We start from the raw sequence: 18,984 nt of genomic DNA, 5'->3' as shown, positions 1-18,984 counted from the left end.
ACTCTAAAAAATGCTATCATATAATTACTAAAGATTTACATATTTGGTAATGCCAAACTTACCCTGTCCATGCCCAGAGAAAAACTCAGAAGCGCTATAACAAATCCCCAATTCTCGGTGTTCCAGAACAGTGTTAGTTTGTGCAGGGAGGCTCCCACGGTAGCAGATGCACTGGAGAGTTTTTCACCTCCTGAAGTGTCACAGAAGTGTTAATAGAGGATTTACAGGGCCCTGTGAAAAGCAGATGGCAGGATGATTTAAAGTGCTACCAAGTGATAGTCACAGCGCTGTACAGCTACTTAGCACAGATGTAAATACATATGCTAATACAGTCACTGTGGAAAACAACTGGTTTTACACATTGAACCCTTCTGATTTTTGCAAAGTGATTGGCTCTGTGTGGACTGTATATGTTGAAGCAAGATAAAATGTGGCTCACTGGAATGTGCGTCAGAAAATATTAAGTGGTCCAAAGCTGCTAGATATTTCTTATTCCTATACAGGTTTTCATCTAAATCTTATACCTGCAGTATTAAATAATAAAGTTGGAAAAAAAGGTGTGAGTAGTAACTGTTTTAATAACTGATCATTTAAAAAAAAATATTTTTATATATATGTACAATAAAAAGAAACATACTTTATCCTCTGTGATTAATACACACATTCACATACCTTTTTCCCTTTCAAAAGGTACTTACAACAGAAAATATGTACATGTATACCAAGACCTTGCAAATATTATTTATTCATGTTCTTACTGAATAAAAAAAAAAAAAAAGAGACAAAAACATGTAGGTGTCATGTGGGTATTTTAAAAAATAATTTAATCTGAGAGTTTTTTCTATGTTTCCAATGGAATTCTCTTCAAGGAAACCATTGAAAATACTACACTGTGGTTTTGGTACCACTAGGTGGTGCTGCCTCCATAGTATTCCTTAGTGAAAGTCTGTGATTACGTATCTATGGAAAAAGGAATTATATATACATGGCTAAAAGAAAGGTACTTACTACATCTTCTCAAAAATACAGTAGTTTGGTTATACTTGTTTGACAAGGATTCTTAGCCCTTGCATGTGCAAACGTGCTCAATTTGTGTTCATCTTTTGTGTATGCTTGTTTAGAATGGGAATTTGCATGTAAAAAAAAGTACAGTATGTCCAAAGTTTCACGTGGGCTCCCTTAGAAAAAAATCCAGCCTTTGCAGTGCTGTATGCCTTCTGCTGAGATTTGTCTTTAACGGAGTTTGTTAATCATTGAGCTTTGACACTCTACCTGTTATCATGCAAAATTCAAAATAAAGACAGTTCCTACTCTGAAGAGATCACAGTCTGGGTAAGATAAGACTATAGGAGACAGAAAATAACTGAGTGAGATATTTGACTTTTTCAGGCACTGTTGTGGTAAACATTGCAGTGAAGAGTAGATCTTCTGACACCATTTAGAGGGTATTTGTACCAGTCTTAGCAATTGTTTGAAACACAGTGTTTGCTGTCAAGTGTTTATGTAGTTGGGAAACAATTACATTGGAGTGTAAACTCACTGAAGCAGCCCACTTTATTCAGATAAAAGGAAGGCTGGAATCAGGGATTTTGGAAGGAAGTGTCTAAGGGATAAACACTACAAGAGAATGTTTGCCACCACAGTTAGATCTCAGGATAAGAAATATTTAGACAACTCTTTCTTACTCTCAGTAGCTCAGCTTGTGAGTCTTTTTGTCTCCTTTATGCAGATAGGGGTGAACACTTGAATTTGCTTGGAGATTCCCAGATACTGCAGAGATAGTCTCATCCCAGATGCAAAAAAGAAGCATTAAGTCTAGATGTTAGAGAATCAAAAAGGTATGTGGGGAATAAGTTACATATATCTGGAAGGGCTTGGTTAAAAATATTCACCTAAGATACCACTGAAAAAGCATTCAGTAATTCACTATCACATTTAGAGATGTTTCTTTTATGATCACACATTCATAAATAATATATGGATAGTAATCATGATAACTCTATCAAACACCAGTTATTTTCAGATGAAGTTGTATGGAATAACATGCAATTCTTTTCACACAGAAAGAAGGCACCAAATTAATCCAAGAAATATTCATTTACTAGTTGCTAGTGAGCTTAGTTTTGCAACATAAATAGATGCTGGCTCTGGAAAGTGTACACTGTATTTTAAAGGTGGTTACAAAATATCCCAACTTTGCAGATTTCTGAGACAAGAATCTCACTTGGCAAAGCTTTCTAACACATATTGTGATGCAGCTGATCAATCACCTCACCAGGGAAGACTGCACAGAATGGTTACAGTTTTCCATTCATTGGCTTTGTCAGATTAAGTTGAGGCAGGAAAGATTTAATACATCCATACTGCTTTACCAAAGCAAATGTCTCTAATGTTTGTATGTTTTCAAGGCTGTAAATTTTGGGTTCACTCCGAACAGTCTCAGCTTGTTAAATTCCACTCTCTGTATCTTCTGAGATTGGGTCACCTTGATTGACAAGGATTTATTGGCGAGTGCATAGTAGAGATTAATGTTTTAATCTGTCACGACACAGGGCCACATTGGAATACAAGAGTGGTACTTGTAATTACTGCAGTTGTGTTGATGCATAATTTGGTATTACGTACATTCATAATTATTTTTTGATGTTGGCATTTCACTACCTAATACTGTGGGAGAGACCAAATGAAATTTATGCTATTATTTGGAGATATATATATATATATAAAATAATATAATTATTATGTAATTACAAATAGCACACAGTCATCTTTACAGTGGTACCGAAAATAGTGGTCTATTAATGAGTTTCTGCCATGAGAAGTGATAAAATATCAATTGTTCAATTCAGGCAACATTAAAATGAATTAAATTACAGAAAAATATATGGTGAATGGGGAATAACCTTATGTTTCCCAGGTGATGGGTCAGGTCAGAGTCCTAAGGCTTTTCCACTGAGTTGGCTACTTCTCAGAGGAGAAAATCTTTCCTAGGCCTTTGCTTTGTTTTTGTGACTATTATTTTAACTGCATAGTGTTAGGAAAAAAGAGAGGAGAAAAGAGTTCATTATTTTTAAATGTCTTTACGATAAGGCAACAAATGAAAGTACCCTCCAATTCTTTATTAACATGTATTTGGCATCTAAAGTTTGGAAATTTAATGTTGGACAACTTGACTGGAAAGAGTGATGTTTAGCATCAGCACCAGGGAGCAATGAGAATCCATTATTTATTTCTCAGGAATTTGTAAAGAAGGACTAAAACAAGGAAGCCTTATCAGATTTTACTGTTTTTATGGACTATTTTTTAAGGGGATGGCAACTCAACAAGGGGTAAGAACTGCTAGCTAAAAGATACTTCCCTTGGTTGGTTTCTGTGATTCTGATTGGTGTTTTTAGTGACTATTGTTTCTAACCAAGGGGCCAAGACAAATACATATTCAGTATAGTCTTTGTGATCAGCTGGACATTCCTATGGGATGGATAGCAACCTCTAATTGCAAGATAATGTGGGACTAGTACTTGTGTCCAAAGAACAGTCTCTATCCTTCCATTGCAATGAGAAGAAACCTGTAAAATATTTTTTTAAAAAGAGTACAACTTATCTGATTAGCTTTATCAAAATGTGTCTAGGGCATGGTTCCATTCCATATTGTGTAAAAGCATGAATTGTGTCTGTTTACACATATATTTTCTGATATTTTTATAGGAAGATGAAGACTTGTTTGCTGTGAGTTTTGTGCGTAGGATAATTAATTAAATATCTCCAGGAAATATTTCATTAATGGCAAGGTCAAACCTTCTTATTCTCCTCCTCTTTAAAAAAAGCTTTCTAAATAGAATGCAAATATGTAATTTCAGCAGGAAAGAACGATGTGGTTTTAGGATTGCCACACCCCTATGAGGCTCTAAGTAGATGTAGTATTGGTAGGATTTGCAAGTGGCTTGTACCTACTTGTTGCTCCGTTTAGGGTATGTACGGTTGCTTGCCTTACTAAATTCTTACCATGTAATTCTTGGTAAACCCGGATCTTGTTGGCATGCTGGGAAGGAATATTTTTGTTTGTTTTAAATTTAGGATCTCAGAAGATGTCGCATCATGCATACATCCAGAAGACAATGCTGTGCAAGATTATTCTTATCCAGGCAGTTAGCTTTGTCTTAATGTGACGGACCTCACTAGTGCTATGTAGACCAAAAATACTGTTCACTTTTAACAGCTGCCTTTTGGGTTTCTATTTGCTACCAGTTTCTGGAAGCTTGTTTTCCAAGCAGGACATTTCTGCAATACCTAAAATAAATTTATCTTTACCTCCATGCCCAAGAAAAAGGTGTAGGTTGTGACTCAAGGCCATGAATGCCTTAAAATAAATGAAAGCATTGAAGTGATGGCTTAATTCTCCCTACCCTTCTTTGGTTTTAAGTTTTTGGGTTTCAGATTTTGATATTTTTTCCTGTCTGTACACCAATTCCCATGATTCCAAAAGGTGGGGTTTGAAAGAGCATCCTGTATTGCAAAATTCATAGTAAAGATCCTCCGATGCTGCAACATTTCCAGACTTGTCCTTTGGCTTTTAGAGTACAGTAGCAGAAACAGTATGCATTTCCATCAGTTGTGCAAAGACACGTTAAGAAAAATTTTCACAATACGTTTGGTTCATTTATCTGGTAGTGTTGCCTTGTTTCAAAATGGGGTCTGAAAACAAACCAGAAATTTAGGCTGACATCTAAGTTTATACTTCCAGCATGCTGATGACCTTGATAACTGCACAAGGCTGTGACATATCAAACCCTCAAGGACACTGTAAATGTTTTCTGCTGAATTTGGCAGGGAGACTTGAACATGTCAGAGCATTGCATGACATGGAAAAACGTCACAAAATTTGCAAAGAGAAATATATAAATTCTAACTAAGTGACCCTCAATTCTAAGACTCTATTCCATTGTCAATCATGGATCAAATATTTGCCCATGAGTGGAAGAAATGTGCTAATTTACCAGAGTTGGAAACAGCTAAGTACCTACATCAATTGAGTATAGTATTTAGAATTTAAGTAAGAATTGAGCTTGTAATAACAAAGAGCTGTTCGCAGTAAAAACCATTTTGATGGGATTGTTTGCTCTTTTCTCTCAAAATGGCTTATACTTCACTCCTGGTTTTCCAAATGCATACCATTACAATGCATGGACCCACATTATTTTTAAGGTGGAATATTTGAGTGATGCAGCTGGTATTTAAATAATATAAGTGATCCCAATGCATGAAGGCTTACTACAGTAAACATCTACTTTTAATCTCTTGAGCCTGTACTTTCCACTGGAAATTAACCCTTTGGTGTGAACCAAATAATGATGTCAAAAATAAATCACATGCATAAAGTTCCTCAAAGTCCCCATAATACCCAGAAGCATTGTTTTTCTGCATAGGATTTTTTTTACCAGAAATGCAAACATTTGTATTGATTTACCTTTAGTAAAACTAGTGACTTTGAAAATGGCTTTTGCAGAGAAGTACTGCTAATTTTTAAGTTACTTACTGTGGATCATTGATTCTTTTGAGGCCTTCACTGTTTTTCACTGAGTCTTTATGAAAGTCTTTAGAGAGTTGATAAAGTAATCTGGTGGAAATGGCTGAGTTGTTACAGGTAAATATAATTGTTTTTTACATTTTTCTATGCTGTATTTTCTGCAGTTCAGTCCTGATCCAGGACTAAGAAAACACTATTATAAATGTCAGTAAATATTAAATAAAATACATTTTACAGTAATAGTATATTGGATATTGCAGAAAACTGCACGTGCCCAAACCAGAAAGTTACCATCTTAATTTTCTGAAAAATCGAATCCCAGATCTCAAAAGCAATGAGTTGGATAATTTTTAAAACTGAACAAATTCGTGTTGATAGTGAGTTGACTAATTGAAGGTGAGATAGCTCTCATAAATAATTTTCAGTGAATAAGTCACTCAATTTCATTGCCAAGGAAATGAAATGAGGCTCTCAGTAAAGGGAAGCAAGGAAGAAGACATCACAACTGGGGCAACTGTGACAATTACATAAGTCTACCTGGTATGATTATCACAAGTATGAAACCTTGTGCATGTATGTTTTATGGAAAATATCTTATTTATTTCACTGATAGTTTGTGCTGTTATATGGTATCCTGATGATATGATATCCTTCGTGTGATTCCATCAGATGGGCCAGGTCTTCTACCATAGTTATAGATGAGGACAAATTGGCCTATCTATTTGAGTATTTAATTAATTTTAGTTTTTAAGATATTACAATAAATAGTAGAAGACTTCCAGAATTCTCAGAGTAATTTCCAAAGGAAGCACGATTCACTTGCCTACTTCCATGTTGATTGATGACAGTGAAAAAAGAATTGCTTCATATGTGCCAAATCCCTTCTTTTCCTGCACAATGGGGCACATAGGAATTTTGACACTATTTTTAAATCAAAGTTCTTTCATTTTGCTTTAGGTTTAAAGGACAGAACACTTAATCAACAAGGTTTTATCTACTGTTTTTATGGCAGAAACTTCCTGATCCTTCCTAGCAGCTTTCTGTGAGAGAACAAAGAGTTTCCATGAGAATACAGTCAGTCAGAAAGGAATTCTAAGGCAAACTAGATAGTGGTGAAGTTGATATCCGACTTACCCTTGATAATGTTATCAGGTTAAAAGGAAAGACAGAAGTCACCTTTGCAAGCTCTTTCAGAATGTTGTCCCAGAAGAATGCATGATCTTCAATGGAAAAATAGGTAAGCAGGCTGTTTAGGCAGTCAGGGTTGAATCAGAACTCGATTAGATTTTGCTACATACACGTTTTGTGTAATTTGTTGTTTTCAAGGTGTTGGTCTTAAGTTAATCCTTCAACTGACATCACTGAAGCAAGAGAGTGGTGCTGGCAGTGAGTGAGGCCAACTGACCTGTAGTGCTATGGCCAGGGTTAGAGTCGGAACAAAACTATGGATCCAAACAACCAGGTTGTTTAATATTTGAAATTCAACTTTGAATACAACAAGAAATTGTGATTGAAATAGACCCATCTTGCATTATATTAGTACATGAGGAGAAGGGCCTCCGAATTCTTGGAATAATTTATTGCAAATAATATTATTTAGCATAAATATAAGCATTTTAAGAATTCAGTAGTGATTTATTTATATTTATCATAAACATCTTTAATGAACTCAACTCTATTAAATATTTTTTAAAAACAGTAATTATACACTTAAAACCAGAACTCCTTACTGAAAGGAAACAAAAATCAATTTAACTGGGTTTTAATCTTCTTAATAACTGGAACAGAGAATATATACTTCTAGTTCCATGAATGGTGGAGATTACTGCTGTTTTAATTTTAGAATTTTTTTTTATTTAAATGAATTAGAATATACAGGAAAGATTTTGCCACCAGTTTCAGGGAAATGAATATATTTTGATTATCACAGCTTGTAGCTCTAAACACACAAACTACAATTAAAAGGTTCAAGTCAGAAAAAATAAAACTATGTTAATGGACACATTGCTGAAATCACTCTTTAAAAATTAAATATTTATTTGAATTTAAATTAAGAATCATGTCCATCCTGCTCCCAGATGGACAAACTTGGCAAAACAGGAATAATAATAAAAACGAAAAAAAGAGCTGTAATAACAATTTGTGCAATGAAGGGAATAAATTGTACCTAAATTACAAAATAATAGACTTCAAACCAGTGAGCACTTAAGCATATGTTTAATTGTAAACAGGTGAGCAGTTCATCTCCCTTTAATGAGACATCTGAGAAGTGAAATGCACTTATGGGGCTGAGGCCTAACATAAGCATTATTGACTAGAGTATTAATCAATTAAGAAAGCAGTAAAAAAGCAATGGTGGTATGTACATGTTAAAGATGTGTGTTTGTGCTAGTGTGTTTGACAGATTTGCTTCTTCCCCATGAACTGTGTAAATGAATCATCCTGTCACCAGGGAGATGGACTACAGGTGGGTTTCATAACCAATCTGGCTGTCTTAACTTTAGCTATTTAAGCTATTCATCTAATCTCCTGCTGCAGCTAAGGGGGAGGTTTTATTTTATCTTTTTCATCCTTTGGAGGTACTGATTTCTCTCTTTTGACTATAAAAGAAGCCAAGGTGACTCAAATTAAACTAGATATGTTTACCTGGATATAGTCAGGTGAAATTAAGTGTCCTGGGGTCTAGTGTTAGAATAGATTAGACAACTGTGCACATATTGCACTTAATGGATCTCGTTGTGGGAGGTGCACATAAGCACTGTCTGATTTCTTTTAACTTCAATTGTGCAGAATCTGTCACTAATGGCTTCCAAAAGGTTAGACATCTCTGCCTTACAATACCACAGAGCACAAACAAATACAAACATAAGTTGCAAGCCTGTATGTTTATTATTTTGTGCAGTCTAAGTGAAATTATTTACATTTCTAAGGTTGTAAAATGCTGTAAGTTTGAGGTCAGTACAAGGGTGGATAGACACAAGACTGAAGCCTCTCCCATTCACAAAGCAACAACCTTCATATATCACCTGGCTAAAATGGCTTATATGGTCATTCAGATGCATAGCCACTCACAGTATGTGGTTTCACTGGGTCATGCCGGGGGAATGCCTTTGCAACACACCTGGAGCCAGGGAAATGCTCTGTAGCTTTGGTGCTGATCCAATCAAGCACAGAAATAACTGGGAAATGACTCATGCTGAGAGGTGGATGCTTGCTGTTAATCCCAGCTTTTAAAATGTACACGGTTTGTCATCATTTTTCATTGTGGTGAATATGTGTGTCTGGATGATTTTGTTTCACAATTGTCTGATGTTTGTCATGGACTCTCTTTTCAGCTCATGTGCTGCAATCATTTGCTTTTCACTTGAAAGGATGCAATCAGACAAAAATCCCTTCCAAACCAGTTTCGCTGAAGAAAAGACCTAAGCAGGAGAAGTAAATATATGAGGTAGGATGGAGAGGAATGTGTTCTGACCCTGAGACATCTGCTCTTTTAAACGTTATTTTGTAAACGTTTAACCACATGTGCATCTTTCACCCGTAAAAGCTCAGCTAAGGAGGAGGAGATGGGGGTGAGAGACAGAGGAAATGGGATATTAATTATGTTCCCAGATGATACTCAGTAGTGAGATGCTGCTGAATTATGGATGAGGTTGGAGAAAAAAAGTAATATGAAAATACCTAGTAAGGCTAAAAGTATGGAAAAATTCAGATGCATGTCAGACACTGTTGTTTATCTACAGAAGATGAATACTAAGTGAATACTAAATACTAATCATACAGAAATATGAATACTAAATGTAAAGCCACAAAGGAATTGAATGGATTTGCAGTTTGTAATATGGAGTGGCATCATGGGTATGCACACGCTTCAGTCTGAGAATGTCTTGGATCACTGCACTTTTCTCATATACAACTGAAACACATGCCCAAGTATTTCATTAAATGGGAATAGTATGTCTACTAACACAATTGAAGTGTAGTATGGATTTAAACTGGTTTCTGAATTAAGGTTTTGTCATTAAAAAGAAAAAAAGCCATTGTCATAATAAGCAAGAAATGCAGAGGCACTGTCTCATGAAGTCTCACACAAAGGTGTTGACAGGTTCTCTGCCCACAGTTTCTAAAGGCTCTGGGAAAGACAATTGTTTTTATTTTAAGTTCTGAATGAACAGAAATAGTACTGAAGCAGAAATGGAAATAATAAATGACATTTAAGTTGGAAAATCTGGCCTAGCTCTCTCAAGTTATCACCTTCAACATTTTTCTGTGGCTTTAGTTTGCAGTAGTGAGTGCTACACTACTCTCTATGTGTATAAACTTGAGACAACAATCTTCATCTGGCAAAGTAATGGCTGTGTGAAATTGTCCTGGAACACAAGTAGGTTTAGATGCCATCTTTCAATTAAAATAGAATCACAGAATCAGCTGGGTTGGAAGGGACTTCCGAGATCATCAAGTCCAACTCTTGATCCACTACCGCTGTGGTTGGTAGACCATGGCACTGAGTGCCACATCCAGTCTGATCTTAAAAACCTCCAGGGATGAAGAATCTACCACTTCCCTGGGCAGCCCATTCCAGTGCCTGATTACCCTCTCTGTAAAGAAATTCTTTCTAATATCTAACCCAAACCTTCCCTGGCACAGCTTAAGACCACGCCCTCTTGTCTTGCTGATAGTTGCCTGGGAGAAGAGACCAACCCCCACCTGGCTACAACCTCCTTTCAGGGAGTTGTAGAGAGTGATGAGACCTCCCCTGAGCGTCCTCTTCTCCAGGCTGAACAACCCCACCTCCCTCAGCCTCTCCTCATTGGACTTGTGCTCCAGTCCCTTCACCAGCCTTGTTGCTCTTCTCTGGACCTGCTCCAGCACCTCAATATCCTTCCTGAACTGAGGGGCCCAGAACTGGACACAGCACTCCAGGTGTGGCCTCACCAGCACTGAGTACAGGGGAAGAATCACTTCCCTGGACCTGCTGCCCACACTGTTCCTGATCCAGGCCAGGATGCCATTGGCTGTTTTGTCCACCTGGGCACACTGCTGGCTCACGTTCAGCTTCCTGTCAATCCAGACTCCCAGGTCCCTCTCTGCCTGGCTGAATAGGTAAAAGAGGTATAGTCTCCATCTTAAACAAAGACGAAGTTGTTAAATATCTAAATTTTCTGCAGAGCACTGGATTGGTCAGTGCTGTACTGGGTGCTGTGTGCACACTGTGTGCTGAGCTCTCACAAAGAACTAAGGTGAGTGTGCAGAAAAAGGCAAGGAAAGAATTTCTTCTCCACTTGTCCAAGCCCTGGTGTGTGGTACCAACGGAAGCTTTGGGGCCGAGTATTAGGATATGAATAACAGTGCTGAGGTGCTTCCTCTATTCCAGGAAGCAGAACTTTGTCCTGTCGTGTAAAGGAATAGAGTTTCACAAAAGGTATTTGCCCGGTAGATCTATCAAAGCACAACCAAACCCTGCTGGGATGACAGCAGTGGCAGTATAACTGAGTCCAGGCTCACTGAAAGGGAACAAGGGCAGGTCAGCAGCAACAACTCTGAAAAGCAGTTGAGACACAGCTGAAGAGTCATACCATACAGACTAAGGTAGCAGGAATTCAGGGGAAGTTATGTATATAAAACCCTCTGTGCAGTCATGGTTGGTTTTCTGACAAATGTCCCATCACTGGAGTGTATTCTGCAGTGGAGACACACAAAACACCTCCCTCCACTGTCACCACTACTCCTCAACTGGAACAGCCATCATGTGCAGCCATGCTGAGTCCAAATTCTTGTGCAAATCCAAAAATATGTAAAAGAGCTTCCACCACAGCACCAAGTTAGGTACAAATATAACTAAGTAGTCATCATAAGGTTCCTGTGAGACAAGCTAGCAAATTGATTATTCTAGTTTTCCAAGAGACAGGGCTGAGGTGAAGGCACTTACCAGGCACCCATAATAAGTTGGTACATACACAGCAGTGTGCCCAGGTGGCCAAAAAGGCAAACAGCATCCTGGCCAGTGGCATCAGAAATAGTGTGGCCAGCAGGACTAGGGAAGTGATCGTCCCCCTGTACCTGGCACTGGTGAGGCCATGCCCCAAATTCTGTGTTCAGTTTTGGGTCCCTCACTACAAGAAAGGCATCTGGAATGTGTCCAGAGAAGGGTAACAAAGCTGGTGAAGGGCACAAGTGTGGCACAAGTCCTATGAGGAGCAGCTGAGGGAGCTGGGGTTGTTTAGTCTGGAGAAAAAGAGAGGTAGGGGAGACCTTATCACTCTACCTGAGAAGAGTTTGTAACCAGGTGAGGGTTGGTCTCTTCTCCCAGGTAGAACGAGAGGAAATAGCCTCAAGTTGAGCCATAGGAGCTTTCGATTGGATATTGGGAAAATATATTTCTTCATTGAAATGGTGGTCAGGCAGTGGAAGAGGCTGCCTAGGGAAATGGTGGAATCGCTATACCTGGAAGTGTTTGAAATGTGTGTGGATGTGGCATTTGGGGATATGGTAGTGGTGAACACGATGGTGCTGGGTTAACGGTTGGACTCAATTATCCTAAAGGTCTTTTCCAACCCTAATAATTCTATGATTAAAGGATGGAATCTTCTGAAATTTCAGCTTGCCTTTTAAAATCAGGGCTTCGATTAATTTCCAGATATCCTTCCCTTTCTCTTTAAATAAAAATGTTGCTTTGCTGCAGGATGAAATGGACAGCAAACTCCTACCGTCACCTAAGATGAATCACTTGCGATGCTTCCCAGACTTTCCCACCCTGCCTGCCCCCTGCGGGACAGGCGGCGGTGGGGACCCGGAGGGGGCAGGCAGGGTGGGCGAAATCTGACCAAAATCTGCCCCCATCCCTTCTCCCTTTACGGCAGCACTATCCCTTTAAAAGGCGGCCGGGCAGGGAGGACGGGCAGGCGGGAGGTGGCGGTGACGGTCGGGCCATCGCCTGCCCGCCGGGTTTTCCCCCCCTTCCTGGCGGTCCGTCGTTCGCAGCCGCCCGTTAAAAAGAGAAGGCAAAATGGCCGAGCTGGGCAGCAAGGGGGTCACGGCCGGGAAAATCGCCAGCAACGTCCAGAAGAAGCTGACCCGGGCGCAGGAGAAGGTTTGGAATAAGGGGGGCATCCCCGGGATGCGGGGTTGGGGGGATGCGGGTACCGGGTATGACACCCCTCCCCGAAGCAGGGATGCGTCTCGCAGTGGGTGCTGGCGGGGGACTGGCAGCTGCTTTCCCTGCCTGCGGAATTAGGGCCCCTTTGCATCCCGAGAATGGAGAATATCCCTGTTGCGAGCGGTAAGGGTTTACCGTCCGCCTGCAGAAACATGGCATCGGATTCAGCCGGGAGCGGGGAGGGAGGACGGAGCGCCGCACGCTTGTGTTGGATCTGTAGATGCTTATTGTTTCAGCAAGGAGGAGACCTTCTTTTTATGGTATTTAGGTTGTGCTTTATGCAGCATTTTCACGAGCAGTTCTGTATTATACCATAGCACTAAATGCGTAACCTCAAAAGATGGTGAGGAAAAGGAGGTGGACACTGCTGCTTATCTTCTAACAGCAAAGCATAATAGTCGCTACTTAATGTACTGACCTTGAGCTCCTGATTTTGGAATGGTGGTAAAGCCAAAGCCATACAGCTTTTAAAGATTGTGCCGATGTCTGCTGAGAGAGGGGAGATTTTTGAATCCCAAGGGCCCTTTCGCTGCTCTCCATCCAGCCCTGTGCCAGCAAAAGGTGCCAGGAATATGCAATGGATACTTTTCGTGTTCATTTCTCTGGCATGCTGCATCTGATGCCAGATGTCTGCTCTCTGTAGGGATTATCGGGCATTTTACGCAGGGACATTGATCAGCTGCTTCTATCGCAGGCACGCTCGTCTTGTTTTTCAGTGGTTTGCTGTGAGATGACATTGACTGAATAAGGACTGGTGCATCTTTGAGGGAGGGAGGGAGAACAAATCTGCCCACTGCTGCTCTTGTTCCCCGGGGAGTTATCTTTAGCAGCTAGATTAAATCTAGGAGGTTTGGGATTAGATGCAGTGCTGGCCTGAGCCTTGTACCAGTCTCTGACACTTCAAAAACGCTGCTGGGTCAGAATGGCAGTCCAAACCAGCTGGGCCTAATGTAGCACATGCTGTATCCACTAGTTTTAGCTCACTTACCAAGACTAGGAGCATTATTTGAACTTGCCTGACTGCTTGGAAAACACCCCAAGTGACTAGCAGGTCCAGTATGGAACTGCAGCAGCAAGGTCCTGGCTTCACTCTGTACATAAGAGTCATTGTGGCCACATCTGTGGTTTTTTTCACCTTACTGTGGTTCCAGAGGGGACAGAACAGGGACTCTGTGTCCTGATACCTGGTCCTGAACTCATCGCAGATGCTAACTTCATTCTGTGTTAGCCACCAGATGGCAACCATATTTGTAATTAATATTAAGGTAGGTGGTAAAGGCTGAGTTCCTTGGCCTTCTGATGAAGTTATTGTACTTACTGGTGCAGCTTGGAGCCAAGTGTGGCCTGCCAAGCCCTTCCCTGACTTCTTATCTGAAGGCACACAGGTCCTTTTCCTAGGGATAATTTTCCACAAATTTCTCTCAGCTGGCGATCTAGCATACTTCCTGACTTTCCTCACTAACGCCCTGGTGGTGACTGGGGCTGTGAGAATGAGGACAACAGTAATAATCGAGTGTTTAGCTGTGTATGGCAAATGATTTCCAGGATCTGAAAACGGTTTCTTATCTCTTTACACAGAAGAAAGCACAGCTTATTTTCCCTTAAGGAGAAAAGGAAAAACCCATAACACTTGCTTAATAAGCTAACACAAATTCTAGGCCCTTCAGCTGTTGTTATCCTAATGCAAACAGAACAACTTTGCTCTCTGGGCTCTCAGAAAAGAAAAAGATGGTATTGCTTGCTTCATCTTCTGACTTGCCCCCTCATACTGCTCCAGTATCATCTGTAACAATTCTTCCTTAGTGAAGTGTTGGAATTTTACACATGTCTCTGAGGGACAGACTTTGACTGAGACAAATACGTGAATGTTAACTTTCAGGTGGTGAGGAAGGATACAGCTGAATATGATGTGCCACGGAATTCATCAGTGGTTATGACACCGTACTGATATTACTCTTGTGGTATTTAGTTTTTAACTGTGGTACTGTGTTTAGCAGGAAGGGTAAACCAAGTGTCAAGGGATAAGGACCAGGTGTTAAATAATAAGAAAGAAGGTAAGCAGAAATGTGCAGAGGTAGATCTGGGTACACAACTTAAAAATGTATTAATTTTTTGGGAAGGGATGCTGACTGGGTTGAACTTTTCCTTTTTGAGACTTAAACAAGCTGACAGTGTTCCTTTTACATATCTTATTTTTATGTGAATCTAGGATAAAAGTTCTTCCCTTTCGAATGATATCTCCCTCTCAACTTGAGCCCTGAGGCTTTGACCTCAGCAGTTTCCTTCATGGTGAATTTAAGCCTCGTGTTAAGCAAAGAGTGATGTCTTTTTGTTCCATGCAGAATTCACTCTGAAACACTGTACACATCCTTTTTTCCCTTCTGAGATGGCTATTATGTAAACTATGTAAGATATTCCTTCAGAAGTGCTGTTTGTTTTGATCCTTTCAGCAAAACTATTGGCTATTTTTGGAAGACACTTTAGCAATTCCACAGGAAATAATGGGGCAGATTGGTTGACTGTGCTGTTTGCAAATGGTTTGGGCATTTAACCTTTGTCTCTACTCAGAGGTAGCCTCAAGTACAATACTGGGCAATAATTTGTCCATTAGCCAGTGAAATGTATCAAATAAGTTGATGCCACTGTCCCCAGGGGAACCCACCTGCAGAAAGGAGTCACTTAACCGTTGCTAACTCCTATATCACCTTTAGCAACTAATTAGGGTAAATTAGGATATTTAGGCTGGAAGTCATCTTCTATTCTATTAGCTGAAGGATTTTCTGAGATGTTGAGCTCTGGACCTTTTGTAATTCTAAACTTCTTAAAATGGAGTAAAATTTTAATGCCTCCACTGTCACGGTGTCTTAGAGGGAGCCTTGTGTTTGCAAGCTATTTTAAACTTTGCTAGTGAGGCTTATTCTTTATGTCTGTGATCCATCATCGTGGTTAAAGTTTATGTTTCTGCTTTGTGACCAATTTCTATCTTACACTTTTCAAATTTTTAAAAATCTCCCTGATTTCCACATTTCTCATTTTCCTCTGTGAATGTCCCATTTCTGGATGTGTCAGTCTGCACATGCTTTGGACAAATTCAAACAGAATTTTGATGACTTCACGCAATTCTAGTGTGAGGGTAACTCCTCTGCGGGGTTCCAGGAGGACCTCGGAGAGTAAATGAACTGGGGGTTAGTAACTTGACTGGTGGTGAGGGTCCTACTCACAGGATCAAGCTCTTTCCTTCAGCACGTAAGGCAGAGATTCAGACTGGAAAGATGGTGTTGGCTGTATGTAAAGTTGACATTGGAAAGAAAGTTGTGGTTGGTTTTTTTTATTTGTGTTTTGTTTTGTTTTTGTTTTGTTTTGGGAGGTTTTTGATTGTTTGTTTGGTTTTTTGTTTTGGTGGCTTTTTGTTTGTTTGTTTGGGTTTTTTTGCCTTGGAGGTTTTTTGTGTAGAAAGGAGTATAAAGGGATGAACTTATTTTTATTTAGATTGAGCATGGGAAATTCCTATCTTATAGTAGTAGTGGTCTCTCACTTTTTGTTATATAGCTGGGCAAAATGAGGAGTCTGTGTTCTGTGGCATGAATAGATTGTCATATTTTGTCATGGTTTTACTCTGATGTACCAAAAAGGCCCCCTTTTTTTCTCTCCATCCCTAACCAAAGGAGAAGGCTTTGTTTTCCAGGACCTGGCAAAGTTTAGTTTGGACATCCAAACTCCCTTGTGTTAGGGTATCACATTTAGGTTGTAGACTCTGCCACTGAATTGCTGTGTTGCCATGAGATGTCACTTCTGCTTTCTGTTCTTGGTTTACTTTATCCTACCGCTATTTACCCACATCTGTGTTTCAAGCTCTCCTGGTTAAACCATCTGCCTGAGCAAAGTTCTGCTCTCCTTTGGCTGCACAGTCCAAGGAGGCTGTGCTGTGCAGTCCTAGTCTCACAGATTGTGGTTTGGGTGGAATGGGGTTTGCAGAAGGCATGATTTGCATTTTGAGTTTGCCCTGATAAGACTTTTTTTCTCCTTCCAAGACAAGTTCCAATAGGTGGAGAATGGCAGGAGAGAATACCTGGAATGAAATCTCAGCCCTGTGGAAGCAGGTGGGAGTCTATACCAATGAGAAGCACCCAAGAACCTTAAACCAAATTTAAATACAGCTGTCTTCAGAATTCAGCTATCAGAGGCTGCCTGATCTGTAGAAACTGCAGATAGGGAGAGAGGATTTAAATAAAAATGGTAGATGCAGAAAGCTCTATTATTGAGAAATATCATATCTACCTACTTGGGAGAAGTTCCTTACTGGTTTTCCTTCAGGATCCTTCCATCTCTTCAAAGGTTCTATGTTTTTTTGTTTGTCTTTGCCACCAAACCATTCTACCCTATGCAATCGGACTTGCTGTGGCAGTGAAGTACAAATAGCCTGAAGAGCTACAAGAATTGTTCTCTTACTGATCTGGCATGAAACTTTTTGTGTTTTTCCTGAGCTACTCCCCAGATGACAAGAAAAGGGCTTTTTATTTATTTCTGTTAGCTTGCTTTCTCAAGAATGCAGGGCTTAGGTGGTGGGTGGAGTCTTAAAGATACTTTGTGCCTAAGGGTTGCTGGAAAATGGGCACTGGATAGAGGAGAGAGATCTGAACTAATGCCCCTAATGTACAGATGATTCCAGTATGAGCTCAGACTGTATTACTGGTATCAGATAATCTGCATGGGGCAGGGAGGAGGTGAAATAGGAAACCAGGCTCCACATGTTTCCTTGCCCATGGAATGGTTTGATTGGCAGGGTGCTTACAGTGCCCTGCTGAAGGTGCCCCTCTGTCTGGCTGTTGTTAACAAATTTCTTTTAAGAAGCAGAATTTCATGGATGGATGAATTTTCTGTTTGGAAAAGGCCCAGCCCTATTCCTCATCACTTTATGTTCCCTGTAAGTTCCAGTCTTGCGGCCAATCCTCTTCAATGCAGTTCCTGTGAGATCAAGTTTATAAAGTGGGATCTGGAAGATCTCTTCTCAGTGAGGCTCTAGGCTGTATAGAGTTAGTGTTACAGACCTCATCTCTCAGGGGGTGACATCAAACTTGTCTGGCTTCTCCATCCTGCATGTTGACTGTTAGGCAAGGTTTGTGTTTCTAGGCAGAAATATTTTCTTTTTTTCCCCCCAACATCAGGGTTGCTCTTGGTGTGTGACTTGCAGATGACATGGCTGGCCAAGCCATTGAGGAAAGCTGAGCGCAGCCAGAGATGTTCAGCATCTAGCTGGACTGGGGTCTTTGGGAATAATGCAAATTTTACTTTATTCATGGTTCTTTGGACAGAGAGACAAGACTGTTGCTTGGCATCAAATCTGTAATAAAGCTCTGGTTCTAGAAACTTCTGGAGTGACAAGAAGGTATCTTAGGTTAACAGGTATTAAAGTGGCTATTTTTTCCGCTGTCATGATGGTGACCAGACACCTGAGCTGCCCACTCTGTGAGTTCTGCAACTTTGCAAGGATCATCTTACAGTCCTGGCTGTCTACCTGTGCCTAGAAGGATCAGTCTGTCTTCCCAGAAATTCTGTACTGACAACTTAACATGACCATGCCCAAGCAGAACAGAGAGATCTGTCATCTTGAACTGACCACAGCTCAGGTCCCTAAGTGGGCTGGCCAGCTCAGAGTGTGCAGACCAGCTGCTTCTCATGTGGGATAGGACTGTACTAATGTTGACTGTGGATTCTCTACCCCAGAGCACTGAGATGGGAACGAATATTAAAATATGGATAAAGCATACTTGGTACACTCTCTGAGGTAGAATAGTGCATCCAGGTCCGTTCTGACATCAGGCTGTGTTTTAGCCTTCTCTTGAGGGCCTGTATATTTGATTTTCTCCAATACCTGCAATATTAAATGCACGAGTGCCAGCAAACCTGTACTATTCTGGCATTCATAGTACTGAGCTAAAAGGGAACATCTCTCACAGGAAAGGGTTGAGAGAGAGAGTGAAGTAATTTCTGTTGTCTTACTAGTTAAAGTAAATTTTAAATGTGGTATTAGTTGACTACTTAATACTGTCTGAATGGAAGTGAGGAACTTCTGCAGATATGCCTGAACTATTGGCAGTGGTGCAAGGGATGAATAAATCTTGTCAGGTGTCTCTTCAGCAGGGGCATCCAAATGACTGATGGACCTCAGACAGTTCAGGTTTCCCTTGGAACATGTTTGTCTTTGCTAGCCTCTGAAGCTGTTTGATCTTCACAAAGCTGGCAAGTACTTCAGGGTAGGTTCTGCCCCACATTCCCGGAGAAAAATTGAAAATGTATTTATTAG

At 40.2% G+C, this 18,984-nt stretch overlaps 1 protein-coding gene across 10 annotated transcripts in view; it reads left to right on the top strand.

Annotated features, from left to right (window-relative positions):
* Positions 1-12,427: 12,427 nt before the first annotated feature.
* BIN1 (bridging integrator 1) overlaps positions 12,428-18,984 on the top strand; it is a 91,759-nt gene continuing 85,202 nt past the window's right edge. For 2 of the 10 annotated variants that reach the window (XM_029959860.1, XM_018072559.2), the window contains exon 1: positions 12,456-12,614. In XM_029959860.1, the coding sequence (XP_029815720.1) occupies positions 12,531-12,614 (84 nt within the window). In that variant the 5' untranslated portion in view covers positions 12,456-12,530. Of the gene's footprint in view, positions 12,615-18,984 lie in introns of all 10 variants that reach the window. The other 8 variants (XM_008922912.4, XM_018072558.2, XM_008922921.2 and 5 more) reach the window with 7 other exon arrangements.

The sequence above is a fragment of the Manacus vitellinus genome, unplaced genomic scaffold, assembly GCF_001715985.3.
Source record: "Manacus vitellinus isolate BGI_N305 unplaced genomic scaffold, ASM171598v3 scaffold_22_pilon, whole genome shotgun sequence".
In the NCBI taxonomy this organism is placed as follows: domain Eukaryota; kingdom Metazoa; phylum Chordata; class Aves; order Passeriformes; family Pipridae; genus Manacus; species Manacus vitellinus.
The sequence above is the reverse complement of the archived record's forward strand: the minus strand, read 5'-3'. Positions and strand labels throughout refer to the sequence as shown.